We start from the raw sequence: 27,882 nt of genomic DNA, 5'->3' as shown, positions 1-27,882 counted from the left end.
TTTAACGGGGCCTTGGAGGACTCGAATGTTTTGTCTGTTTTAGTGCTCATCTGTCCACGAGAGGCTGGAATCGCACAGCGGGACCGGGGCAGACCATGAAACCGGAGCCCTGAAAAATCTGTTTTTCCATTTAATGTCCGACTGATGCCTCCCTTGGTACCGAACGCTCAGGGGTGAACCGCTGTCATCTAGTCTTACAAAACTACAAAGAACATACAATAAACTTTCATTTGCACAAACCCACATACATTAAAAAAACAAAGAAAAAAAAAACAAAAAAACACAAGGAATTAAAAACAGTGAACATTGAATAGAGACCACGTCAACCCCCATCCCTTATTAAACTGTTCTCCCCCTGGAAACACTCAACGAATCTTTTCCAAAACTGTCTTGTTCTCTTCTCCCTTGTTCGCTCAATCCCTGCCCTGGGGCAGGAGTGGTCCACTCCATATTGTCTTCATTAGAGCTGCCGAGCGTAGACCTGGTTTGGAGAGACGCCGTGTGTGTGTGTGGAGCTTGGCTGGGGCTGCCAGGTCCTAAACCACATTCTTTAAATTCCCTGTAAACAAGGGGGAGACAGAAATGAGAGGGGTGAGAGAGGTTACATGGGTGAGCACTCAAAAGCACACAAACCCGCAGAGAAGGAGGAACGGCAGAAGAGGGTCAGATCCTTCTCATTAAGCCAGGCTAACACATATATTAAGCACCAAGGAAACCGAGCACGAGTGCCACGAAAATGCAAAGCAACATCTGGCAGAGGCAGAGGTGAGCCCCGTCAGTCTCCCGAAGAAACACAAGCATGCAAAGCAGGGATCGGCATGAAAATGCCAATCGCAGAGAGCTCATTTGCATGAGGACGCAGATTGGTTTCCACGCCCGACTAACGCTCAATACAAACACAAGCAAGTGTTTGGACCAATAGGCGCTTTATGAAGTGTAGTTGACGGTTCACTTTGGCGGAATAATGTCGCATTGTTGGTCCTTTGTCATGCTGAAGCTCTCCGATTGGTAAAACAAACCGCTGCACGTGCACTTAGAGGGGATGAGTAATTGCCCTGACGCACCGAGGGAGGATGTCCTGTTTGTCGGCCATTGTGGAGCTGTCAGTGCAGTCCCCCCGTCACGTTCCCGAGTACAGTGAACAACGGCTTATCGAACAACAACTGGCAGTTCTGAAGTATAAACATTAATACCGACCGGTCTGGTGTTCAGGCCTACAAATATGTAGAGAATGCTGCAGCTTCTTCACCTCAGGGAGAGGGCATGCGTGAACTGACTAAACTTTGAAAATACTGTAAAGACTCGGAGCCATCAGACAATAAAAAAAAAAAACAACAACTTTATTGCGTTTTTTTTTTTATTTTATTTTATTCCGATGACAAACTGCATTACTTGGTGTTCCTTCCACTGAGAGGATAAAGTGGAAAATGTAGAAAACTACAAGAAACAAAGCAGCAAATGAGCCCAGATGCTGCAAACGTCCAAACCTCCCACACCCACTATGACAGATGGTTTACTGGTGCGACTGATTTATGGCTTCTTGCTGCAGATAAAGCTCAGCTGCACATCAAGACATGCCAGTCGTGTTCATCTTCAGCTATTATTCCTTCTCTGTCCCCCATACCGTTTGCATTCTTTCTGCTTCAAGAACGCTCATCTGCACCCACGTTCCTGCAAGCAGAACAACATGCAGACATCATGGATGACTTTACAAACCTAAACTGTACACACTTCGCCATCATCTGTTGGATGATTAAAGACTGGAAGTGCTTGAAAAAGGCGGATGAAATCAAAACGTTGGCGCCTGCCGCGGTTTGTTTTCTTCACATTTTTTAACAGTTTGGCTGTCTAGCTACGACTCTTTTAGAGATTTACTGGTATGATACTGCACAAAATGCTGCAAATCGGAATTACAATTAACGTTTACTACAGCAATTACCAGTGAGATTGTACGTCCTGCGCCATGTTGGATTTTGAACCCAGCGTAGGTGGAAAACCTCGGCCTTTGCTGGAATTACGACTTCACGTTCTGTCCTACTTACTTCTCCAACCTTAGAGTTATGAGCACAACAGCATAAATCGAATTTCTCCACTTTGCTGTTTTTTTCTTCGAATGAAATACATTTGCTAAATGTCATTCTTTCTCTCTGCCTGCACTTCATCCCGCTCCGACTTCACATGAAATCCGCCAGAGACTCGAAACACGTTTCAGAAAACGAATAATTTGAGCAAAACAAATATTTGAAAGGCCACATGTGCGTTTGTGTTATTTATAACTTGTTTTAAATTGCGAAAGAAATCAGCTCCTTCAGATTAAGCTGTTTCCACTGGATTCCAAGAAGAGTGATAGGAGGAGCTTTAGAATGGTGAATGGAATCAGTCCTGAGAGATAACTTCAGATACGTTTGAAAAAAATTAAAAAAAAAAAAAAAAACATCTGGAGATAAAATGGAAACAGACAAGGAATTGATTGCTAGAAAAAGAAACACCACTGTTAGAGTTCACATGAAGAAAGCAGTTGATCCGACCTCCAGGTTAAAAGAGATTGGACAAGTTAGGCTTGATGGATTTTTGTGCTTTTGGTCAATCTTTTTTTTAAAAAAAGTAACAGTAGTTTCAGTCAAAACCTTACCTCGTGTGCTCCACAAGAACAAAAATACAGAAGTCTCTTAAGCATGGCATGCATTCTAGGACTTTTTTCTTTCTTTAATAGTTGCAGCATTGGTAAAAAAGCCAACCATAGGCCACATGTACAGTCAACCGCAGCTTTGACAACGCACCAACAGTTCCAGATGGAGGCACTTTTACACGCAGGACCGTTTTTTTTTTTGTTCTTCTAAAAAGTATGACAAATGGAAACTCAAAAATCCTGATGCAGACTAAAAACAGGAAAGGGAGCTCGGACGAGAGGAACAGCCTTTAGCAGTGGGGCCTCGGCAACAGGACATTCGATGAAAAACAACCGACGTCGAAAGGAACTGAGGCGTTTTCATCTGTCTTGGGGAAATGCAGGAGAGCTGTAAGGTTGGACTCTTGTCAGAAACTTCACCGTAAAACTGAGAAACTTGGAAAATCAAGTCGCAGTTAAATTATTCTGTTATAATTAATAACGGTTACCCAACCTACACGTCATTACAGTCAAGATATAGTGACGTACAAACGTATACAGTTTTTCCAAGATAACTACTTAATTTCCTGCTTCCGCATACAATTTTTTTGCGATGGTTTGTTATCACGACAAGTTAATGACTGGTGATTCCATCCGCCAAATGCATGCCGCTGTGGATGGAATCAGGTATATAACACACACACACACACCGATTCACATCTTGTGATCTCAGATTGACTCGTTAACCCGAGAAAACCAGAAGTGAACCCGTTTTCTTAAGAAAACCTTCTGGAAAAAATATCTGCTTTCCGCTTCCGTATAAGACAACCAAAAAGTTCAATTGTTTGTATTTTTGGGGGGATTTTGTGAGAAAGATGATCACAAAAAAAAAGAGAGAATAACTGAAAAGTGGAATAAAATATGTGAAAAGGGTTTTGTGCATTTATATTCAGCCCCATTAAGTCAAAAGTTTGTAAAAAAAACAAAAAAACAAAAAAAAAACAACCCTTCACTGCAATTACAGCACCAAGTGTTTTGTGGTACGTCTCTACCAGCTTTGCACATGTAGAGATATTTTTGTCCGTTTCTCTTAACTCCCGACTCAGACTACGTGGGCAAAGTCCACGAATCGTCAAATCAGATGATGTCTTGACAGTGCTGAGTCGTCTGGCTCACACTTAAAAGTATAAAAATTATCTTCTCGGAGAATTAATCCGCACAGGCAGCTGGATGTCAAACACGTCCAACTCTGCAGACAGACTGGGGAAAGAGGCAGCTGTGCACACGCACGGGAAGCTTCACGCCAGTGACAAGAGTCACAATTGTGCACAGAGCCTCGGGGGAAATTATGCTGCCACTCTTGTAAAAACAGAGCTGTAAATACACACAATGAGATGGCTGCGGCAACCAAAAAACACCTAATAAAAAGCACATTTGAGTTTACACTGTCTCAATCGTCATGTGTGAATGACAAACATCAGGAAAAATTAAGTAATCCTTTAATGCTGCACCCGACGTATTTATTTTACTACGCTTCAAAGAACATTAAATGGCTGGTTTATAATCGTAATAAAAACTGGGATGTTTCTGATGTCTCTGACAGAAATATCGTCATTTTTTTATGCCTTTGCCTTAACTGGAATGTTAGCATGAGGACTGCAACTGTTTTTGCAAACACTGGTCGTTTAATTTTGGTGGGGCGCTTTGTTTGCTCTCATGGAAGTAAAAAAAAAAAATCAACTGTGGAACAACTTGAATCCTAACAATAATTCACTTTACACCAGACTAGGTGAGTATTTTATACTTTAGTCATTTCCTGATTTTTTGTCGTGAGAAGTTCCAGGAACTCAAACTTTTCCAGTTAGCTTTACGCAACTTGCTATAATTAGCTAGATATGTTGTCAAATGTTCAGACTTAAAACCAGTAACAGATTTCATAGGAAGTCAATGAATAATTTGAAGCAGGAAATTGAACTGCGAGATGTTTTGTTTTTCTGTCATTTCCTGCTTCTCTCTCTCTCTGATCGCTCCTCTGCAGTGTCTGTTCAGCTGCTACTTTTTTCTCTCTTCTTTACTTATTAAACAGCCAGAAATGAAGACCAGCATCTCCTGAAGCCAGCAGAAAAATGAGCTAATAATAGAAAGTGAACCAGTAAGATCTCATTAGAAGGAAGCTGGAATCACTGGCAGTAGCCATGAAACTAGTGTTGTAGCTGCATGGTGTGCTATGCTACTGTTAGCGAGAGGGCTAATTCAGCTTAAGCAGGAGAAATATGGGACGGAGAAATCAGGGAGCAAACATTAGCATAATCCGACATGAACAGTGTAGCAATGAACAATGTTTCTAATCACTTTGTGGATTAATTTTTGTACCTAACAGGGACCTAAAATCAGCCCCTTTGAACCCGTTTGTTGATTTCCGACATGCAAAGACAAATCTCACGTCATGTAATGTGCTTGAACATAAATGTTTGAACAATATTTTAAAATATGTTGGCTCTGATTACTATTGTCGACAGTCGACTCCAATCATTACGGCTTCCAATGAAACCAAAATTGCTCTAAACGACCCCCTGCTGCTCATTGCTATTGGTCACACAAACTCGCTTCCTTACTGTACAACAAGGCAACACGATATAATCAACCTGAGTCATTATCGACATATAAATGTTTGCAAAATCACCATTTCAGATGGCTACTTGGATGCAATGCTTGTGAAATGCGAGTACTTTAAAAAACACTTCTAATCAATAACGTCTTACTTTCTTCATTGCTCACACTTAGACTAGATATTAATAACCAAGATCAGAAAGTTGAGGAGTTGTGGTGGAAATTAAAGTAAACAGTGAGATTCTGTGGTCTGAGCTGCTTTATTCTACAAAGCCGCTACCAAACGTTTTAATAAGCCACATAATCTACAAGCAGTCTGGCTGTGAAAACAACAACAAATAACAACAAATTAAATATTCAACAAAATTATTCAGCGAGTTCAGAATAATTTTGGTAATATTCACTGTCGTTTTGGGGACGACGTTGTTTTCGAGATCATCTACAGATAAAAATGGCTCTGAAACACATTTATTGAACAACTTCACATTCTCCAGTTTGTGTTTTCAGTGACGTCTCGTGGAAGCACACACGTTTCAGTCGACCGTTTGTGTTCAGGTGATCTTGTTGATGAATTACCGTTTTGTCTTTTTGTGGGTCACTGGAGCAAACAGGCTGCAGCAGATGTGGACACACACACACACACCCCGACCAATTTCTCTTTGAAACCGGTGTTTACAAGCGGCATGTTGTGTCCAGACCAGAGGAACACTTATCCACCCCCGGTGATGTCATGTGGACCGGTTTGCCTGGAGGTGTGCGTCTGCCGAGTCCAGCGCTTGTGAGCAGGCATATCAGTTAGTAGAGCAGACATGCCAGTCTTCATATAATCAGAAACAGAGAAAACCCGGCGCCCCAATATTTACTGTATAACATACCGACTTGTCACTGACACTTTGAAGTCTTGTATGTTGCATGGCGAAAGGCTGAGGCTGGAAGATGGAGGTCGCTACATAAAACAGACGTGACATGTCTGAAATGTCAGGAGAATAAAGAGATGGACCCCCCTCAGCCCCCCATCTCCTGGTTTTATTTAAAGGGATGAAAAGAAATTGTTTTATCACAGAATAAATGGCACAAAGTTTATGTCTCCCAAATGATTTTTAGCAGATGTATGCCAATGGAATCTCTAAAACTAGACGTAATTGCGCAACCAAAGATTTCAACAAAAAAAAAAGTACTAAATGGCTTTAAGTTCTTTAACAACCACTTTGGTACTCAAATAAAAAAAAAAATGGGAACAACAGATAAAACAAGTTCCTGTTTTCACTCCATCTTCCCGTTTACTTTTTCCACCCTTTCATTCGCTCCATCCACCAGTCCTCTGTTGTCCCTAATAAAAGCCGTATGACTAAGCAGCGGAGATACTTTCAATCCCTCGTTTTTGTGACGACTTATTCCAAGCCGGCTACATTTTGCCAAATAAACTCCTCATCTCTTGCTTTAATGTGACCTGGAGGAACCGAATCCTGTTCGGATAAAGAGAATCTTCTCCCAGCAGGCTTTTTGTCCTTTGCCACAGTAAAACGATCTTCAGGGTTCAAACGCAGAAAAAGACCGAGTTGTTAATTGTTGCCATGTCCGCACTGTTTCGGATACAATCAAAGAGCACATTCTTCCCTTTAGTCTGGGTTTGCTTTCACACTGAATCCCAGTTCTTCCACCAGCAGAGTGGCGCCTCTTGAATGAATTTACAGGTGCCAGAAAAGTGAGTTCCTCCTCTGTGCTCATGGCAAATGCTTCCCCCACAAATCTAACCCTAAGCCTTTTTTTTTTTTTTGGTTGTAGGTTTCCAAAATGGTCACGAGATAAAAAAAACAGGCCAGAATAAACTAAAATTAATACAGTATAATTAATTGATTAATTTAAAAATAAATGTCAAACTGACTCCACCAAAGCATCTCTTTTGAATCAGGTGTGTTGGTCCTGATGCTGGACGAAGTGGGTTGGTTGGAGTCGTGGAAAAAGGAACTTTGTCTGCACTTCCAAACATTTGGGAACTATGGTGAAGTCCAAGAGTTTTTTTTCCCCATTTAGAATCAAATTGCTGCTGCTCCTCCTGGTCTGAGTCGTGCGACTGTGTCATAACGTCCCTGGATGTATCGTGAAAACAAATTCAGACCAAAGCCAACCATTTGTTGGCGAAGTGGAAGAACAGCAGCATTTTCTGTAGGTTTTATCCACATGTTTAAAGGGGACTCTTATGTTTCAAAATATCAACAAGTCATATGAAAACAGAGGAAACATGCTAATGTTAGAATAGCATTTTACTGAGTTTCAACAGGAACTGCTTTGAAAGAGTTTTGAGGGCTAAAACCACGATACTGACAGAGACAATGTAATACTGGTGAACTGTCGAGTGCTTCTGCACTTTAAAGTAGAGTTTTCAAGCATGAGCCTGGCCTTGATACTGTGATCTAGTATAAGACCGGCAGCTGACGCAGGAAACACCTTTTGTGTCAATAAAAATCCTAACCAGGACATTGTGAATACTTTGCAATATATTAAATAGATCCAGCTTGGCTTGGTAAGGTGTAATCAGAAAAAAATTCACACCTTGCTAATAAAGCAAATCTTTTTTTTTTTTTTTTTTTGATAAAAGTTCATGAAAGACCAAGCTAACTTTCATATCAAAAATAAATGCTTTGTTAGTCTGTGGTTTACACGTCTAGACAGAGTTCCTAGTCAGATTTTTTTCTAAAAAAATCTAAAAAAGATTTTTTTCTAAAAAAATCTTGGATGAAAATAAGCGAAAATAAGTCTGTAAGTATTGTCTAGATTTTTGCTGTTTCTTTCCTCATTGCACCACCGTATAGAAAACTTCCTGCCGCTCAACTTTTCACTTCAGCTTCACCTTCCTGCAACATCTCTGGAGAGCTGCGGGCTGTCAGCATCAAGACCAAAAGGCTGACTTTACCCTCAACCACAAATTGCTACACACACACACACACACGGACACACACACACGGACACATACTCAAGGATGAAGATTTAGTTCAAACATAAAACCATACAGACTCATCTGAAAGAATACCGCGTTTGTTAAGAACCAGAAGGTGACTGAGAGGACACGGCAAAAAAACCCCAACAAAACAGATCATACATACAAAGATGCACAAAGGGACGATAAGAGCCAAAGGAACAAAACACTAAAGTAACTATACTTTCATCCAGCGGAGAGGCACACAGCGACAAGAACAGACACATGACACCACGCACTGAAAGAGCCATGCAGAGACAAAGGGGCCGTAGGTGAGCGAGGGTTCACGTCCGCACAAACAGGCGCACACCTGTTTACGCTCCACACCCACACAGAGACGCACCTGGAGCCTCCAGTAAACACAAACATCTTTGATACCTTTGACGGTGCTGATGACCCGCTCCAGGTGTTTGCTGTCGTTGCGGTCTGGCCTGCAGCTCGGACTGATCTCCAGCGAGTAGTCTGGTCCGTACTCTGTAAAAAACTGCAGACATGCATGCATTCACAGATCAACGTCGCAAACGTTGGTTTTTTTCAAATACCGTCTGCCCCTTTATGTTGTTGTCTCATCAAGATTCAGGGTGACATCAATACGATCGAGCTAGCTTTCTTTTCAACAACTCTGATTTGTGTGTGTTTCTTGGCAGATTATGCATGTTACAGTAAGCAAACCCTGGTTTAAGCTTCACATGATCAGAAACTCAACCTTCGGTATTAAATTTAAATAATAAAACATAGGCACCTCAATAAAAACAACAATAAAGAACCTTTCATGAGTAAATTCAAAGAGTGTTATCTCCTGCGTTTTGTTTGTTGCAGTTTCCACTGAAAGATTTCTGTTGCCCTGCTGTAAATGATTTACAAAGTACTTTTTGAACATATGCAGACCCATAGCAACAAGCTCACATCTGGGTTAACAAGTGTTTGTCCTGAAACCGCGATTAAGTGTGTATCCTGTTTGACCAAAAAAAATATCCAGTCAGCTTCCATTTAGGCTTTATTTCGTGTTCTTTGTTAAAATCTGATCGTTTTTGCCTTGAGCTTTGTACATTTTTTTTTTTTATTTTTTACCAATTTGAATCTCAAAATATGCTGAGAAACGTCCCCATTTTGTCACATACAGATCACACTGCGTTATTTTTCAGACTCTGGGGCGGCCCTGCTAGGAAAACCACAACCATGTAGAACTGGTAGCTCAACTGTAACGGAAAACTGTGTGGAGTCAAGTAGAGAAAAGTCAAGTCTTGTAAAGTAGGTAGTAGTGAAAAAGGGTCAGCAGGGTAAAAAAGCAAAACACTGGTCTACAGATGATGAAAATCTGGAAATACACAACTGTAAATGCAAAAAGAGGAGACGAATCCCAGTTTTCCTCTTGCTTGTAATGCTGACAAACTATCTTTATAGGCATACTAATTGGTTTCCACCAACAATGATTGTTTTCTGCCAACCTGTGTTGATATGCACATGTGTAGATATTCAAAATCAGAGCAAAATCTTTCAATGGACATCTAGTTTTAAAAAGATACATTAGCTTTGACGGCATGGGATAAATTGAATAAACTTGTTATACAATGCAAATTCATGCAACATGTTTAGGTATCTGTAAATTAAAGAACATGTTGTTACCAAAGTCTGGATGTCTGGAGAAGGGATTAACATTCTCATCGTTAGAGGAAAGATAACTTAGAAGAAGGCTGCATGTTACTTCCATTTTCTGAACTCATTTTCTTGAAAGGGAATTTTACTCGCTCAGGCAAACATTTAAAACAGTCTCGTCTGCCTCACAAACAGAAAGAAAATGCAACCCAGAACACAAAGGAGGAACCACAAATCAATCAAACCTCCACCATAACGGTCGGAGCTTCGCAAATGAGAACAAAAAGGCTCAGAGATTGTTTCAGCAAATGCCAAAGTCTCCCTGGCATTTCGTGTCGAGTCAGACCACAGCCAAGAGAAAAAACTGAAACAGGTGGAAATCTAGAGACTTTGTTTAATCATAAGTTGATCCAAGCCTTGTCAGATTGGGGGTGGGGGGAGGGGAGAAGAGAGGCAAAGAAAGTATTTTCGGTGATTGGTTTGGGCCATGAGTCAGTGGCGTGAGAGCAAAACAAACTCTGAGGCCACGACTGACCACAAGTGCGTCAGTCCGTATGCAGAGCCTGTTGTGAAAGCCTTGGAACTGAAAACTGACCAGAACATACCAAGAGAGCCAAGGTGACTGAAATCTAACGAGGAACGAGTTGAACTCAGCCACATTCAGAAGTACCGAGGCAAACAAAGATAAAAAAACAATCCAATCCTCAGTATGTTAAACCAAAAGGTGACCTCCAGTAGAGACAAGCACAAAAGATTCCTGACTGCTAAATCCAAACATATGGGGGTTTTTCTAGGTAATGTGTTGTTCCAATTTTTAGTACAGTCAGTAGATCTCATTAGAAAAGAGCTTTGAAAGTCTGTTGGCAACAAACATTGATTTACACAGCAGAAGTCAGCCAACATGCAGCACGAGTACATTTCTGCTTATTTGGACACAAAGACCACACTGTCTTTGTTTAATACTGGGTAAGAGGGAAGGCGAGTCATTGCATGAGAAGGCATCAGTTTGTATATTTACAGGGCGTCTGTGAATCCTTAAAAAGTCTCCGAAAGCTTGAAAACGAAGCCCTTAAAATGTCTGAAATTCAATCGAGAATTAGGAGTTAGCTTTAAGCAGTTTATTTTTCTCGTGGGACTTTTTGGTCAGGTAAAATTTCGAGTCACATCTTCGTTAGGTTATATGACTTAAGGCATTTGAGGCTATTGCTAACTAGCTGCCTCTACGCTATAGCTAGCAAGCTAGCTAGCTTTTTTGCATGTACAATGTTTGTCTTTGCCAAAGGCTAGTTTCTGTTGCCATCCCATCTGATGGTTTGGCACTACTGCAACATGAAATATGCAGTTTTCCTTTGTACATTTCTGTTGTGATGCAGGTCTTAAATGTAACCCATAACGAACGTTCTTAAAAAAGGTCTTAAATTTGAATTGGCGAAAACTGCAGAAACCCGGATTTACATGTTATTCATCCATTAATACATGTACTTTGAGCATCTCAAGATGCATTTTAAAGGTACAAAACAGGTTTTGAACACTTTTATGATTAGAAATGTTAGGAGTCCATTTAAATAATTTGCTTTCAACCACAGTTAATGCATTTTTGTAAACCCTATAGTGTCCAAGCTGGAAGTAGTCTTGCTTCTTCATTATCCCCACCACCACTCACCACCAGTTTTTGTTCTTTGATTGTAAAACATTTCTCCAGAAGGGATTTGGCTTGTCCATGAGGTATTGCTGCAAATTGTGTCGATTTTGAAGCTGGAGCATCTTTCTTGGTAAGGAGCCCCTCGGTTACCGCGATGTAAAATGAGCTTTGCCATGTGTAATAACACTTAAGTACCAGCAGTTTCCAGTTTGTGGTAAGCCTTAACCTTGGAGCTCAAAGAAACATCCTCTCCAAAAATACCTCTCATCAGAGGGTGATAATTTGGGTCAGATAGTTGAAACTCATTCTTCCAACTGGAGAATGATACCAAATACACATCCAAACCTGTTTTGAAATTAATGCAACGGGCCAACATTGAGCTTCTGGAATTGCCCCGTCCTCAACCCTCAAAATTTAAGAATGGTGCCAGACCATTTCACAGAAAAACCAACAGATACTGCGAAAACGAGTGGTGAGAGATCCTGCCAGATGTATACATGAAACTTGTTGACAGCTACAAACTGTATGCTTGATACTTAACCAAATATTAGCTTAGCTGTAGAAATGTCCTTGAGCTTTTTATACATTTCTTACAGGGTTTAGTATGAAGTTGATTTTTGTACAAATCATTCTAGGCAGAAAAAGAACAGTTCATCCCCAGTATGACATCAAAGTCAAGGTGAATGTATGCAAATTTTATGAAGCCTTTGTACGGCTCCAAGTTCATGAATCTGCTTCCAGTTTGTTTTCATGAATCCTAGTGTCTTACCACCAGTTTTCAATGTGTGTACTTAACACACACAGAGACCCGTCCAAATTATTCCCATGAACTCAGTGCTCTATCTCCTGCAGTCCAACAACACGCACTCACACACACACTCACACACAGCCTCCTGCTGGCAGCCTGTTTGCATTGGATGACCAAGGAAGAGACGGACAGGAGATGAGGGAGAGACAGGTCCACACCCTGCGAATACATCTCCAGATCGTACAGAGCACGGTTGAAAAAGACGAAATGTGAGCGAACATGTGAGAATGAGGGAACAATAGGGGAAACAGATAAACTCTGCTGCTTGTTCCAGTGACGCAGCATATCGACGTAACTGGACAAGGTCAGGAGACAGAAAATACCCACCGACTGGCTCCTGTGTCCTGAGCAGAGACACTCTGGGAGATGAATAGGGGAAAAGCTGTTTTTCTTTTGCCATGGTCCCAAACACAGACCCTCCACCTCTACTCCATTACTCACTGGTTGTACAAACTTTTCAAGAGAAACACTTAATTACGTAAAAAAAATGCTATGATCAAAGGGAAGATTAAACTCCACTTTAATGTAATGTAAAGATAATTATTAATGTGACATATTGGACATCAAACTTTGTTAAACCAAACTCGCATCCTGTCGTCTTATCCATGAAACCTCTACTGCATCTCGGCTGTTTTCTTCCAGGGTAAAGTGATTTTAATAAAAAAAAAGAATTAAGTGGACGCTCTTGAGCCATCAACAGTTTGCTTGGAATATTTCTGCCACGGATATTTGACCACTCTTCTTGGCAAAACTGGTAGATTTCAATTAAGTTGTTAGTTCCCTGGCACAGAACTGGTTTTTCAACATAATGTAAAAATGTTAGCCAGCTTCATCTGTTCCAGAACCAGTCTTTATTTGTAGTTTCTGACTTTCCTCTCACAGAACACCTCCATGTATCAAATTATGAGAAATCGTTTGCCCACAGACAAGCATGAAAGACAACCTGACATAGTTTCTCAACTTCTTTTATCAACTCTGCTTCGGAGGATGATTTCATTTATCTTAGTTTGCTTCCCAAAAATGTCCAGAATTTGAAAAGTGCAAGCCGTAAAACTCTAGACAAAACGCACCGTCCGCGGCCATCCATTCTTGTCAGGTGCAGACACATTGATTCACGCGTGAATGGAGTTTATACACGAGTAATCCAAACACGCCTCAGAGAAAGCCGGAGTATGTGTTTTTTGAGCAAGGGCCCATCTGCGGACAGCAGTGCTGCGTCTGCGGGTGTTTGTTTTTACAGCGATCAGCAGGATCCCCTGCTATGAAGGATGCCGAGCCGCGCAGCAGAGAGGAAAAATGTCTCAGGAAAACAAATGGGCTGCATCTGCTATCAGGCTCCTATCTAATAAATGTTTTTAGGAAGGAAAAAAAAGAAAAAACAGTCCGATACTCAAATCGTGGTCACATAATGCACGTAGGCTTCACATCTGGACTGGTCCTCCCTGCCATTTCATCGCTCCGTCCTCTTTACACTCATCTGACAGTTCTCCTTTAAAGGCCCTGTAGTCAACAGATAACATTTGTGTGCTTGTGGAAAACAGAGGGGTACATGCTAGTTCTCCTCCACTGGAGGGTCACGGGGTTAAACTGTGCTACACAAACTTTGGGAAAACAATTACGGGTGTTGTCACCACACCTTATAGACCGGTAGACTTGGTTTGACTAGGGACCAAAATTGTTAACGTTTACGTCAAACAAACCTAACTCTTTGCTAAACTTATTCCCTTCTCTTCCCCCTCTCCACCTTGTGCCTTTGCACAAACGAACCAGAACCTTTCTAGGCAAACGAAGTAGAGTCCGATTAAAGCAAACTAAACAGGGCTGGTATGAATGCACCCTAAGTCCGGTTCACTTGAATCGAACTCTGATGCGACCCCAAAAAAAAGCTAACTGGTCCGCCTTAAAACAGAGGTCTCAGTTCTACTGAAGTGAACACTAGTACGGTTTGAATCCACCGGTGGATGCAAGCGGACTAGAGATTACTCCGAAAGCAGGACACGAACTATAGCGCAGGGCATTCTGGGTAAATACAACCACAACAAATGCAAGAGCCTAGCATTAGCGGGAGAAATGCCTTGTGGTTTTTTGCCAACGACTAAAGAGAAATGTTCCAAGCGCTGAAATCTGATGCTACTCCAGTTTTGTTTACATCTTCTTCAGACATTTTTGTGTTGATTCCTTCAGTAGTTCTCATTGGAGCGCCACCACAGGCGAGGAGGGGGAACAGGTTTTCTCGAAGAGTTTTGATTCGCTTGACACAGTGCAGTGTGAAAACAAACCACAGCAGCTGAAAATGTAAGAAATGTTGCAAAAAACAGATTATTGGGGTGAAAACACAGTAAAAGTGCGTTGTAATCCAAATATCAATTTTCTCAAAACTGCTGGCGATGTGAGTGAAATGGCCTGACTGGCCAGAGGATTTTCGCAAACTAAATAGAAAACGCTGGAGTATTGTGATTATGAATCCAGGAGGATTAGCAAAGCATCTCGCCTGACAGGAAAACAGAATGTTCTCCAGTCCTCCTGGACGGAGCCTGACCACGAACATGGAAAAATAAACACACGCTAAACAAAAACAGCAATAAGGCCCTGGCTCCCTGAAGCTCACAGATCACGTCTGATACAACCCCAATGTTCATGGAACCCATTAGCGCTGAAGAATGTTCCAGTAAAACATTCACATTTATTAGTCGCCGTTCACAAGCAGGATCACCCTGCCGTCATCCTCTTGCAAAATCACAACACACCCAAACGCCAGTGCCCGGTGACGTTTCCTGCGATTGAGTCCGTGACTCCGGGGAGCCCGCGCGACTCTGACGGCAAGTGAGGGGCCGGGCAGGAAGTGGTTGCAGACAGGAAGCGAGGAAGTAGGAAGCGAAGAGGCGGAACACGTCCCTGCTGCCAATCTGGGGGCCAGAGACGTCCTTCCCTTCCTGTGCGGCTCTCAGACGGACACGCATTCGTATTTACTTCTGCTGGCCTCACCAGAATCCAGGGGAATTCGAGAATTCGTAGTGCTGGGATGTGTTTTACTGTATATCTCACCAGAGAGAGTGACGGGACGAATCGGTGGCAGAAGACCGGCTCAACCTCTGTCAATATTTTCCAAGTTGAAGGAAAATAATAATAAAACCTTTTTATTGGTAGCGATGTTTGCTTCACTGTGCTGGAAATGAAAACTGTAGGGCACATTAGAGAACTTAAAAAAAAAAAAAAGTTTCTCATTTGTTTCTGTAGCATGCCGGCGGTTGTTATGCACTTTTATTTCTTGGCTCAAAAACTGCCCGGCAACATGATGGAGCTAAAAACAATGAATAATTAACGTACAAAATGACACCAGCGTTAACATGCTGAAGTGCAAAATTCCACAAACGGAAGATGACCTGAGATTGTTTGCCGTCTGGAGTGAAAAGCACCATCACATCTCGCTGAAAAGTGCAGACTGCGCGTTTGACCAGCACTCGATGGGAGGGGCTCAGCTCAGCCCACCTTTATCAGAAAAGGAGGAACCTGACGTCATTAGTTTAGTGATCCAAGAAGTCTAAAATACCAGGGAGAACGTGTTAACCAAACTACTGGTCAGAGGCTCAAGGTAAAAACAAAACACTAAATCGTGACATGGTGGCAGAATACAGCTCATCGTTTAGATCAGACTAAGCTCTGCCACTTTTGATATCTTCACCTTTTGTGTTTCACCTTTTCAGACTTTATTGCTCTTTGACGCCTAATTGTTTTACTGCGAAGATTTGAAACTTTTTGAAGATATTTAACAAACTAAAGCCAATTTTCTCACATTAGAAGGCAAATAAGTTACTTCAAAATATTTGGTTTGCGGCGTTAATAGATTTGCCGTAGAGTCCGACAAATTCCAGTTTGTTCTTGTAAATGACAAATCTTTACACTCCAGCATTGCTTGTGGAGTACCGCAGGGGTTAGAGCTCGGCCCAGTTCTCTGGAAGATAAAAAGAGTTGGCCCGAGCTCTGAATAGTAAAGAGACAGAGCGAACGGTCGGCTCCGGCGGGGGTGACTGCGTTCCAGAAAGACGGTTCTGTAATTATGCTGCCATAGTCTTAGGCTGCTGGAGGACAAACTGACCACGTCTCCTCACTTTCTTCTTCTCCTACTCTTCAATATTAAAAAATAAAACACCGTTAACTTTGTGTTTTATTAGTTTTTTCCCCTCCATAAATAAAACCGACGTTTTGTTATCACCTTCTGTTGTCAAGCAGAAATCTAGTCAAAACATCATTAAGAACATTTTCACTCACTCTTACAAAGAATCATGACTCAGACACACTACCTGACCTCTGACACGTAGTGCTATTATTAGAAAGCAGTGAACTGTTGACCTTTAACTCGCACGCTGCCATCATCGGCCTGTATCACACAATGGAGGGTCAGTCAGGATCAGCTAACAGCTATCCGACAATACAAGTCAACGGGGTTTTATGGCTATCAACACAATTTCTACCTCTGCTACGGTTTGATACCGAAGCATATCGCATGCAGCCATTGTGTGGGTTATCTGCACTGCAATATTTTGACTGATAATCATTTAATACTGCAGCACCATTGTTGATGTGACTGCCTCGCTTTGACTGATGTGTTCTTTGACTTATTTTCAGGTTCATCGTGTATTTTCACAATCAAAACATGTAGTCGCTGGCAAAATGTTGGTTTCGATTAAACACAAACTATTTAGAGGTGATTTAAACAGGCTTTCTGCAGCTTTAGCCAACCTCAAATTTAAGACCTTTGTAAGACCACTGCGAATGAAATTTAAGACCTATACCTCCACAGAAATGTACAAACTCTGTCCAGCCAACTGAGGATAAATTTGCATTTACTTTTTGTAAACATAAAAAGCTAGCAGTGAGATACCAATAGCCTCCAAAGCTCCACAATAAGAAGAAATAAACATGTATAGAACATACAGGACTGTTCTATAAGTCAAGATTACATTTAAGTCTTTTGATTAACATATTTGAGGCTGGTTTCAGGTGATGAAACGAACCTTGTTTGGATGTACAATCGCTTGCGAAAATATTGTGTATGATCTTCCTTCTACTTCAGAACTGATGTGCTCATTCGTGTCCCAATCAAATATGTTGATGTTTGTTGTCATAAAGTTAGAAATGTGAAAAAGTTGAACACACATGGATACTTCTGCAGGGCAAAGCGTTTATAAAGCACAAACGTAGTAAACATTTTGTCTGCTTCTACTTGACATTTCTTCAATAAGGACGCACTTTCAGCAGTTTCCTATTTGACCAACTGTTGCTTCCTCACAACCGAGGCCAAACTTATCATACAATGAAGCGCGTGAAAACGCTAGAAAACAGGCCGGGGCATTATCCGACAGTAATGAATGTGCGTATTCATGTAGTCTACAGTAGGGCAGAAGGGTACAAAGGTAGGTTTTGTTCTCCCATGTCGCTGGGACTTCAGCTTTGCTTGGCCATCATGGATAAATGCCCCGCTTATCGGCCACAGAAAAACACTGGCACACACACTTCTGTGCAGAGTTGAAGAGCTGCAACATTGCAAAAATAAAAAATAAACATCTGCACACTAAAAACACAGTTAGTATGAAGCTAAGACGCCCCTCTGTTTGTTTTTTGACTCAAGCCTCCTTGGGTTCTTCTTCTGCAGCAGCTGCCCGCACTGATAGCCGCTTTGTTTTCCACGAGTGCCCCTTAATGAGGTCAAAGGGTATTTAGGACCATTGAACGACGACGAGGAGAAACAAGAGCTACCCTCATCTTGGTCCAATTACTCGCATACACACACATAGCATCTTTTTATCTACACAAGGACTTTGCGTTTGACTTCCATTATTTTTTCCCTGAACTCTTTCTAGAACCACAACGGCAAAGATGATCTTGGTGCAGCACAAAACATTCGATCTCAGCCGAATGTTGCTTGGACTTTTCCACTCAGAAGCCATTGTGCGGGACATGATGTTGGGTTTGTCTCGCTGAAATAATCAACACCTTCTCTGGCAGAAAAAAACAAAGAAGAAGAAAGAAACCAAAACTGATCACTAAGATTGGTGTCAAAAAGAGAAACCACCAGCTGGTTCCAACTAAGCAAATAGGCTTGATCCACCCACTGGAAGTGTACTGCACTGAGTAATATGTTCCAGCTGCCACCAAGTTTCTTAACCCTAATGGATGCTGAGATTTGCGCTCGTTCTCTAAATGACCGTGTCAAATGGCACATCCTGTGGTCGGGGGAAAGATCTTGTTCTTTCTTGCAAGGATCACTTATTGTTCTGCATCAAGAACTGAAAAGAAAGCAAGCAAGCAAACAAAGACCAAGAGCTACACAAGGCAGTCGATGCTCAGCCGTCACATGTCGGTTTAGTTACTACGCCTCGTCTACTGCCACAGAAGTGCTGCAAGACTTTCCAGATTACTATTCTCTTCTGTATAAATCTGTAAAATAACTTCAATTTTAACCATTTAAACCAGTTTGAATACTTGATATCACTGCGATTTATGAGAAATACACAACAAAAATGATTTAAGGAGAGTTTTTTGTTTAAGGGAATCTACTGAGCTATTAGGAAAATAGAAATCTAAATAGCTAAATTAGTCAAAAGAGAGTCTTGACTCTTTCTTACATAAAGGTTTTACATGTGCACTTAAACAAAGCAACAAGGATGACTTGATTAATTAGAAATTATTGACCTCATGAACTAAAATGATGTCTGAGGTTTCACAATGTGATGAAAATCCTTAGAATATTGCTAAGGAAAAAGGCCTAGAATCCCTATGAGTGAAATATAAAGTCTGATGCCTTCCGATGAGTTATCTTTCTACTTTTAGCATCATTTGCTAAAAGAAAAAGAAAAAAAGGAGGTTTGACTTTCTCCAATAGATCTTATCTCAATGATCTCATGAGCTTATTTCAAGATGAGGAAACCTGGTTTCACCATTACAAAACTATGAAGCCCTAACAGCACATCTATTCTTTACATCACAGTGAGCAGAGCCTAATGTAACAGATAATCTTTATGTGCTAGAGGAGAGTTTGTACAGTAATCTGATACAATTTCCTTTACCTTTCCTCATTTCCATAGTTATATTTAGATTCTACATTTCAGATGCACAATCTGTAATTTTGCACGTTTTAAACATTTAATTTAAGTGGATGCTTTTGTTAATCACTCAGATTAGGCTCCAGTTTAAATATTTATGTGGAACACTTTAAGCTCTAGTGAGCATTGAAGGTTTTACCAAAGACAATTATTATTAAATATAAGCCCTATGCCACCACTGAGATGTACAAAACAAATGTAGGGGACCAAAACTGTGAAGTTTCTGGGGTCTTTATGTGGCTCTTGGCAGCAACTTTGTGCTTCTCACATGCACAATGTCGTGCAGCGCTAGCTAGCTACCTACCTAACTGCGTAGAGAGCCATATGCTAGATGCTAATGGTTTGTTTGCTTACTACCTAGCTGCCTAGAGTGCCATTTGCAAGTTAATAATGGTTTGTTTGATTTCTAACTAGCTACCTGGCAGGAAAGAAAACAGACTCTCTAGCTAGCTAGATATTAATAAACCACATGCTAGCTGCTAATGGGCTGCTTGTTTGCTTTCCACTAACTAGCTAGCTAGAGAGCCACATGCTAGCTGCTAATGGCTTGCTTGTTTGGTTTCTAGCTAACAAGCTAGCTTGAAAGCCACATGCTAGATATTCATGAGCCATATACTAGCTCCTAATGGTTTGGCTTTTTTCTTTCTAGCTAATAAGCTATCTAGAGAACCACATGCTAGCTATTAATGAGACGTAAGCTGGCTGCTAATGCTTAACCTGTTTGCTTTCCATCTAACTAGCTAGCTAGAGAGCCATATGCTAGCTGCTAATGGTTCACTTTCTAGCTAGGTAGTTATATTCTAGCTTCTAATGAGCCATATGTTAGCTGCTAATGAGCCACATGCTAGCGATTAAAGGATTGTTTGATTACGAGCTAGCTAGCTGTTAATAAGGATGTGGGTCATTAGCAGCTAGCATAGCTGACATCAATTTAGATGTCAACTAACCCTATTATGTACAATTTGGTACCAAATACCAGCTGTTAAGTTTGCTTGCTGACTGGTATAGCAGCTTGTTACTGGTAACTTTAATGGCCTTGAGTCACAGGACGCAGTGAGTGAAGATGCCCGCGGACAACTCAAACTTCAGCCTGATAGAAAAGTCCAGCAAGAAAAAACCTACATAGACTATATAAGATTAAATGCAACCGTGATTGGTGTATTTAAGGCCACCTTGCACTTCCTTAATGAAGTTAGGTCATTTTAAGGCCTTAATTTTAGATAAATAAATTTAAGACTTTTTAAGGATGTGTGTACACTATGTTTTATAGTGTCACAAATGTCTTTTTTTCCCCATTTATTGCAAATAAGATCATGGATTTCTCCTTTAAAACGTCCCAACAGTCGGTCGGTGACCTTTCTGCCTCACAAATCAGCTTGAGAGGAGGCTGTGTTTAACTGTCAGCACCCCCTGGCCGTCTGACTCACCTGGACACAAACCCCCTTTATTGAGTCAACAGCCATCTTTGATTAGACGAGTGACTCAGCAGGACAGTTCTTAACAAGTGTGTGTGTGTGAGGGGGTACGATGAATGAGAACATTTGTGCTCGTGTGGGAATATGTAAATGCGAGTAACTGCGGCGGTACGAGACAGACCGCGGGGGTCCGTTTGTCGTACCTCGTGGTCGGGTATTTCTGAGGACAGCGTCTTTCCCAGGACCGTTGCGGTCAGGAACGTCCAACAGCGGGCCGTGTTGGCCAGGTTGTAACCTCCTGGAGACAAAACAAGCGGGGCACAATGAGTTCAAGGATGAGCACAGTAACAATTTTATTTTTGTCACGTCTTGACAACTTAATTTGGTGGATGCTACCAGGACAGTACGTGTAAGTCAAAAGCTTATTACCCCTCTTCCCCACACAGACAACAATAAAGGAGCGATGATGAAGAGGGCGGATTCGAGGGAAATCAGGAGGATGGCGAGAAGCGAGCGGGAGAGGAGGATACAGCGCAGAGAGAAAGTATGTAGGACAAGGAGGGAGAGGGGGAGAGAGGAAGAGAGGTTGGATTGTAGTGGAGTAAAATGGCTTCATTGTGTCGCATAATTAGTCGCTATCATCTGGCCGAGGGGCTGAGGAGTCTGAAACAGGGCGCCGTGTGTGAGGAAAATTCAAACGCACGCGAAGAATACGGCCCGCATTCTGGATCTTTATGAAGTCACAGGTACGTTTACGTCTGGAGGACGTTCAAAAACACATGGCTGGCCAGAATAACACACACACAAACACACAGAGAGAAAGCGAGTACCTCCTCCCAGCAGCAGGGTAGGTAGCTGCCACTGCAGGACGTGCAGCAGACATTTGGCCACCCCTACAGGGGTCATGTTGAAGGAGCACATGGGATCGCCCGCCATGGTGTCGGCGCCCAGCTGCATCAGTACGGCCTCCGGGTTGAACTGCGTCCGCACTTCCTGCATCACGCTGCAGAGCAAGTGGAAACGTCTCCAATTATACATTTCATTAGATACCCCTTCCAGTGACATCAATTCAGATGTCAACTAACCCAAACATTTACAATTTCATACCAAACGCCTTCAACGGTCATCGGACATGATGGAGCTCACCTGGTTCCAACGCATCACTCGGGTAAAAACTGGAGGTTATGAATCACCGAGTGGAGCTAAAATACGATAAAGACCTGCTGCTGTTGTATCAACCTTCCAGAACCTCTCAGATCTTCTTGGTTCAGATCTGCATCCCAAGAACCAGAACCAGACGAGGAGAAGCAGCATTCAGCTTCTATGCACCACATATGTGGAACTTCCAGAAAAATGCAAAATGGCTGAAACACTGAACTCCCTCAGATCAAGGCTAAAAACCCAGCAGCTTTTGATTAGTAGTAAGTGAAACAATGATCAACATATTTGATTGATCGATCGATCGATTGATTGACCTGCCAGCTTATAGTGGTTTGAGACATTCCAGTGTAGTTCTATAAAAAAAAAAATCTCAGCAGCTTTAATTTCTTTATATTTCCCAGATTAAAGATGACAGTGTTTAAAGTGGTCTTGCTCAGTACAGTGACTGTCGTCCCCATTAAAGGAGAGGCAAAAAGCTTTAAATTAAACAAAATTATCACTTTAATTTGCCTGCATTTATTCAGGGCACATTAAGAAAGAATTGTTTCGACCAAAATCAGCAGCGCTGCTGAAGTAAAAGCCGAATCGACTTGACAGCTTTTTAAACATCTTTATCAGGAGTGAGTGGCACTAAGCTGCTCCTGTAACGTGGGTTTTAGAGCTTCGAAAAGAAAAGTTTAAGAAAAATTAAAGAAGCAAATTTAAATTGAAGGATTACAGATTTCTGTGGAACATTAGAATAATACTGAGAGAAAGAGTTGTTAAGCGATAAAAGCTCTAAACCTACCTTTGCTTGACTAAAGCCTAAAAGGTTTCAAATCATGCCCTTCGACAGACTGGCGAGCTGTCCAGGGTGACCCCGCCTCTCGCCCAGAACGTTAGCTGGAGATAGACACCAGCAACCCTCCCAACCCCATTAGGGGACCAGGGTGCAAGAAAATGGATGGATGGATGTTTCAAATCAAACCTTTTGCCTTCCTCTCTATGTGTGAGCAATTTTATTTACCTGGTGAAAACCTGGAAGTATCTGTCGTCCTGGATGCCGTCCTCCAGTGGGATGTTCACAGCGTACCAACGGCCTTTTCCGAGCCCCGTGTCACAGACGTCGCCCGTGCCTAAAAATCGACGCCCTTATTTTTAAGGACTCAGAATGAAGATGATCGTACAAGGATCACAGTTCCTACATGTTTTCTTCTCGAAATTAGACTTTCCTGGATTGGACAAATCTAGTTTAAAAACCACAAGTCCAGTTTAAATTGAACTCCAGTCCAAAAAAAATCTAGTGAAATCTTTTAGTGACTTAAAACTGAAGTCTGATGAGTAAAATGTGAAAATCAATGTGCTAAATTGCAAAACAAAGATATCAGGTCTTTAGAAAATAGGGGAAAAAAAAGAAAAGAAAAAGCAGAAAATGTTCCAAACAACTTCCTTTTTTTCCACACTTATCCAAAACTGGAAACCAATATAAGCTCTTTCCAGACTTTTAAGGTTGTAGAAACCTTAAGGAACTTTTTTTTTTTAAGAAATAAAAACCAAACACCTTGAGTCACTGACCGGGAAAAAATCCAGGAGAAAACTTGTGCAGAGAAACCGTCATAACCTTGGATGTGAAACTAAAGGCCTCCTCCACACCTGTGCCACAGAGTAAAAAGCAAAAGTTCATAATCCACCAGTAAATAATGCATTCAACCTTTACGTAGAACTTGAAATGTTTTCATTAGTTAGGAAGAGCCAGTGTAAAGAAATAAAACCCATCTTAAGGAGGATAAAGAGCTGCTCTCCATCTCTGTGCGCGTTGCCCGTACCGTCTCCATGATGCAGGTCAACGTCCACATACAGAACCCGCTCATGTTTCTCCCTCAGCTTGAGGATCCCCAGCACAGCATCGTTCACGTAGCAGAACCCTGAAGCCTCATCCCTGGAAAACACAGAAGAGAGAAAGAATCAAGACATTTTTCTTTACATAGATAAAAAAAAAAAAAAAAAAGCTAAAAAAAATTTTTAAATATAGTTTTTAGTAAATAAAAAAAGGTTACACTTTATTTGAAAGGGTGTTCATAAGACTGACATGATACTGTCATAAACATGACATGAGTCTTCATGAACGTTTATGGCTGAATGTCCATTAAAAGTGTCAACTTTGCATTATTTGGTAAATAACGACACTTTAATGCAAATATGGCACTTTTAATAGAGTTTTAATGCAACGTTTAAATCAACTTTGCATTAAAAGTGTCATTTACTGAATGACACTTCATGACAACAGTCATAAACATTCATAAAGACTCCTTTATGTTCATGACAGTTGTTACGTCATGTTTATGAATAAATAAATAAGGCAAATTAAATATTATTTATATATTTGATTTATAAATAGTTTTTATTCATATATATATATATATTTTTTTTTTTTTTGAGAATTTGCTTTATGGCGTGTAAAATGGCAAATATGGATCCAAATTGAATTGTCTAACTAATGCAAAAATTTTGTCACATCCATACACTTCTATGTATTTAATTGGGAATTTTATTTGACAAATAAACCCAAAATGGTTAAAAAAAAAAAGAAGGAACTGAAAGAAAAGCGCTTCATTGTTTTTAATTTTTTTTTTTTACAAACAAAAAAATGTGAGTGCTTTAGTACTTCCTTCACTTTCCTCTTATATCACCAAATTAAGTGCCGGAGCAAGCTGCTGCGTCATGAAGACCAAAGAAAAACAGTAGAGAAAGGCAAGCTATTAAACTAGAATAGACTCAGTTTGTCTGGCCCTTTTTCTATCGTAACCAACATCGTACGTTTTAAACGTGTTGACTATATGTGGAGCTGTAGAGCTTACTTTTTAGCATGGTGCCAGCCTCCCGCCCAGTTAATGGCCACTTCACACTTTTGGTCCAGCAGACACGCGGCTGCCGTCAGAGTAGCGCCCCCTACTGCTGCCGCATAGTCAAATATGCCCTCCACCACAGGACAGTCATAGCCTGCGAGTAGAAAGAGACATGAGGTAAGGGGAATAGACAAAAGAGCGTAATGTGACAAAAACAAAACCATGAAGATACACAAAGTTAACACTTGTACTGTTTACACGAGACCGCTGCCTGGAAACTGCCGGGATTTTCGGATGTCGATTGGTGAAAAAGTTCCCAATCAACAGCACCGCCGTAACACCTCGAGTCACCTGCAGTTGTCATGCCAGGCCACTGTATGGCGCTGTTTTTTTTTATGTCGAACGCGTATGCGCTTTAGACCCTTAGCTTCCACCTTATATCAAACAGTACGTCGTCTCCCGTTAACAAAGTGCTTAGGTAACACATGTATTCCTCATTAGAAATTGATTTAAGCTGGACATATTAAGTAGCACGGCTGAGCCTGTCCAGCTTCAGTTGGTATCCGCCATAGCTTCCTGCTAGTTCATGCGTCGAATAAATCCTTACAGCCGTGCGTTCTGCGCATGTGCGCTTTCTCACTTCCGAAACAATCCAGTGCTTAATGGGAAACTTTTTAACTCAAGGAGTTAAGTTTTATAACACACTGGACGGATGAACTCCGGCTGAAAATCACATTCGACACAAAAGGAGGAAGTTCCAGTGGGAAGAACTGAGAACAGAGCAAAGGGAGGATGAGAGTGAAGAAAAGGAGTGAGAGCGACAGATAAAGACAGAGAATGAGACGAGGAAACAAAAACAAGACGGGTTAACCGCAGGATCAGTCTAAAGTTAGAAATGGAAATCTCAGCAGATAAAACTTTTATTAAAGACAGTGTTATGCTGCCCCATGGTGGTCACAGACATGTTTATACATTTTCTCCTCTCCAAACTGTAACTTCTGCCTGTGCTGAATACACAGAACTTAAAACTAATTTAAAATACCAACACATACAGAATCTCTCAGATGGCCAAAGTGTGAAACATATTTTTTCTGGGGTCTTGTTTATCAGCTAAGAATAAATTACAACTTTAAGTTCTAGTTTGTGTATTCCGCACCCAGGCCGTAGTCGACTGACTGGGGGTCATCGTTGTCTCCGTCCTGGCTGATCTTGTGCAGATGCTCCAGGTAGGAGTCTGTGTGGAACATGGCCATCTCTTCCATCGTGGCAACTTGAGGTTTCACAACGCTGGAGGAAAGAGAAAAAACAGAAAAACAACATGAAGGGCTAAACTGGGGACCTAATGGAAGTAAAGCAACTGTGCTAAATAGGCTTCACAGACATCTGCCAAATATGCATTACACTGTCAACATGCAAAAAATGTACTTTACAATTTTAGAAAAATTACACAAAGCAGACATGGATATAACCTTAGAGTATATTTGCATCAACATATTTTGAAACAAAGCTTAATAGTTCGGTTATCATGTAAAATAGTAGAAACAGCAGCAATTCCAACTCAGGTTTTTCTTTCTTTTTTGGGTACTATTGGCAAGAAATGATGAAAAGAAAACTTGGCAAATGACAGCAGAGATATAAACACATGTTGAGTTTGTTGGGAGCAGAGATGGATATAATGACTGACAGCTGCTGGGAGGAAGGATATGCCATAATGCTCTGTTGTGCACCAAGGATGCAATAGTCTCACTTATTGGCTATACAGTTCTGCAACAGCTTTATTATAAAGTCAGAATGTTGCTGCCTCAGAAGTTAAAAATGTATCTATTTTTTTTTTTTTTTTTACTTCTTTTGAAAAACCCAACGCTCACATTATTGTCCATGTTTTCAAACACCTACTGTTTCTGCTCTGGGTGACATTTGAAAGTATTATTTTTAGTCAACTCTTTGACTTGTATTGGGATAATGATTAAAATGGATGCATGTTTCATTCATTCTGTTTTCCAAAAAATAAGTTCAAACACTAAAATAGTTCGCAAATATGTTTTTTGTAAGTCAGCATAGTTTTCGTCGACCTGTAAAGTTTTAAAGAGTAAACCTAAACAACTCACCTCATGTGTGGAAGCAGTCCATAAGCTTCTATCAGGGAGTGGACCATACTCGCCTGGCCATAGAAAACATTAAGAAAATCCCGTTTAAATCCGACTTTATGCGTGTGAATTTAAATCAAACAGAAGCTAACGCTATTTTAATCCATTTCTATTTGAATCCATCTCCTCACCCTGTTTGGGACTTTGGATAAAGTGTCACAAGTCTCGATGTACTCCGGGCTGTAGACGTACGCCACTCTCCGTTTGCTGCTTTCATCATTGTGCTCTCTGGCACTCATTGGAGTTGCGCTAAATTATGTTAAACTAACCAATTTAAAATGATAAAAAGCGAACAGTTAGCTAAAAGATGCGAAAAGACTGTGTCGCTGGTCTGGTGTTACACCGTCAACATTCCCCCTCAACCGGGTGAAGTAACCGCTGAAACAACAAAAAAAGCAAAATATCGAAATTAAATTATGAAATAACTCAATTTGTAAGTTAGTTAGGCTTTATGTAGTTTTTTAAGTATTCACTAAAGCTTTCATCTGCACTGGAAAGAGGAAGGAACGTTCTCAAGCCGGATTGCTTCCAAGCAGGAACGATCGTAGGCGATGCTGCATTCTGGGATTTGTTGTAGTCTTTTTACTTTTAAGCCCTTATATTAGCAGACAAGAGATTTATTGACCAAATAATGTGCATTAAAAAGAAAACTAAAATCAGTGTGAGCTTTTTGTTGTTTTTGTTGTTAACTTCTTTTTTATCAACCCTTTTCGTTTTAGATTTTCAAATTTGTTTGTAAGAACAAGTCTCTAAATAATATATTCCATTTAAAAAAAGTTAATGACGATAATGATTTTTTTTTCAAGTTTATACCCTAATTTTAAAATTAGTTATTGAATGCAACATCTCTCTTTCTGAAATGTTGTTTGGTTTAAATATTTCCAGGTCCTATCTCTATGGAGAGCGCAAGTGAGGGTTGGCATTTATGCTGGGCTAATTTAGTATTGTTAAAACTTAAAAATTAATATATATACACACAATCACACATTG

The 27,882-nt window shown here is 40.8% G+C and overlaps 1 protein-coding gene across 2 annotated transcripts; it reads right to left on the bottom strand.

Moving 5' to 3' along the window:
* Window positions 1-27,442, bottom strand: hdac8 (histone deacetylase 8). Of its 2 annotated transcripts, XM_081599553.1 has the most exons (11): window positions 27,024-27,442; window positions 26,854-26,906; window positions 25,902-26,032; window positions 24,758-24,899; window positions 23,726-23,838; window positions 23,475-23,552; window positions 22,927-23,035; window positions 21,590-21,762; window positions 20,963-21,057; window positions 8,574-8,679; window positions 1-559 (listed from the first exon to the last, which is right to left on the bottom strand). In XM_081599553.1, exons 1-11 carry the CDS (start codon window positions 27,129-27,131, stop codon window positions 537-539), a joined length of 1,131 nt encoding a protein of 376 aa, XP_081455679.1. In that variant the 5' UTR covers window positions 27,132-27,442; the 3' UTR covers window positions 1-536. The 2 variants fall into 2 exon arrangements, with proteins under 2 accessions (XP_081455679.1, XP_081455680.1); XM_081599554.1 differs by lacking the exons at window positions 25,902-26,032; window positions 26,854-26,906; window positions 27,024-27,442 and adding an exon at window positions 25,004-25,883.
* Window positions 27,443-27,882: the final 440 nt, after the last annotated feature.

This window comes from Poecilia reticulata, chromosome 18 (assembly GCF_904066995.2).
Source record: "Poecilia reticulata chromosome 18, P_reticulata-male-v2, whole genome shotgun sequence".
In the NCBI taxonomy this organism is placed as follows: domain Eukaryota; kingdom Metazoa; phylum Chordata; class Actinopteri; order Cyprinodontiformes; family Poeciliidae; genus Poecilia; species Poecilia reticulata.
The sequence above is the reverse complement of the archived record's forward strand: the minus strand, read 5'-3'. Positions and strand labels throughout refer to the sequence as shown.

Coding starts and splice junctions, on each gene's coding strand:
- hdac8 (XM_081599553.1), bottom strand. CDS start 27,131: ATGAGTGCCAGAGAGCACAATGATGAAAGCAGCAAACGGAGAGTGGCG. Junction 21,763..22,926: donor TACTTCCAGGTTTTCACCAG/GTAAATAAAATT, acceptor CTTGCTCTGCAG/CGTGATGCAGGAAGTGCGGA. Junction 21,058..21,589: donor TACCCTGCTGCTGGGAGGAG/GTACTCGCTTTC, acceptor TTTTGTCTCCAG/GAGGTTACAACCTGGCCAAC.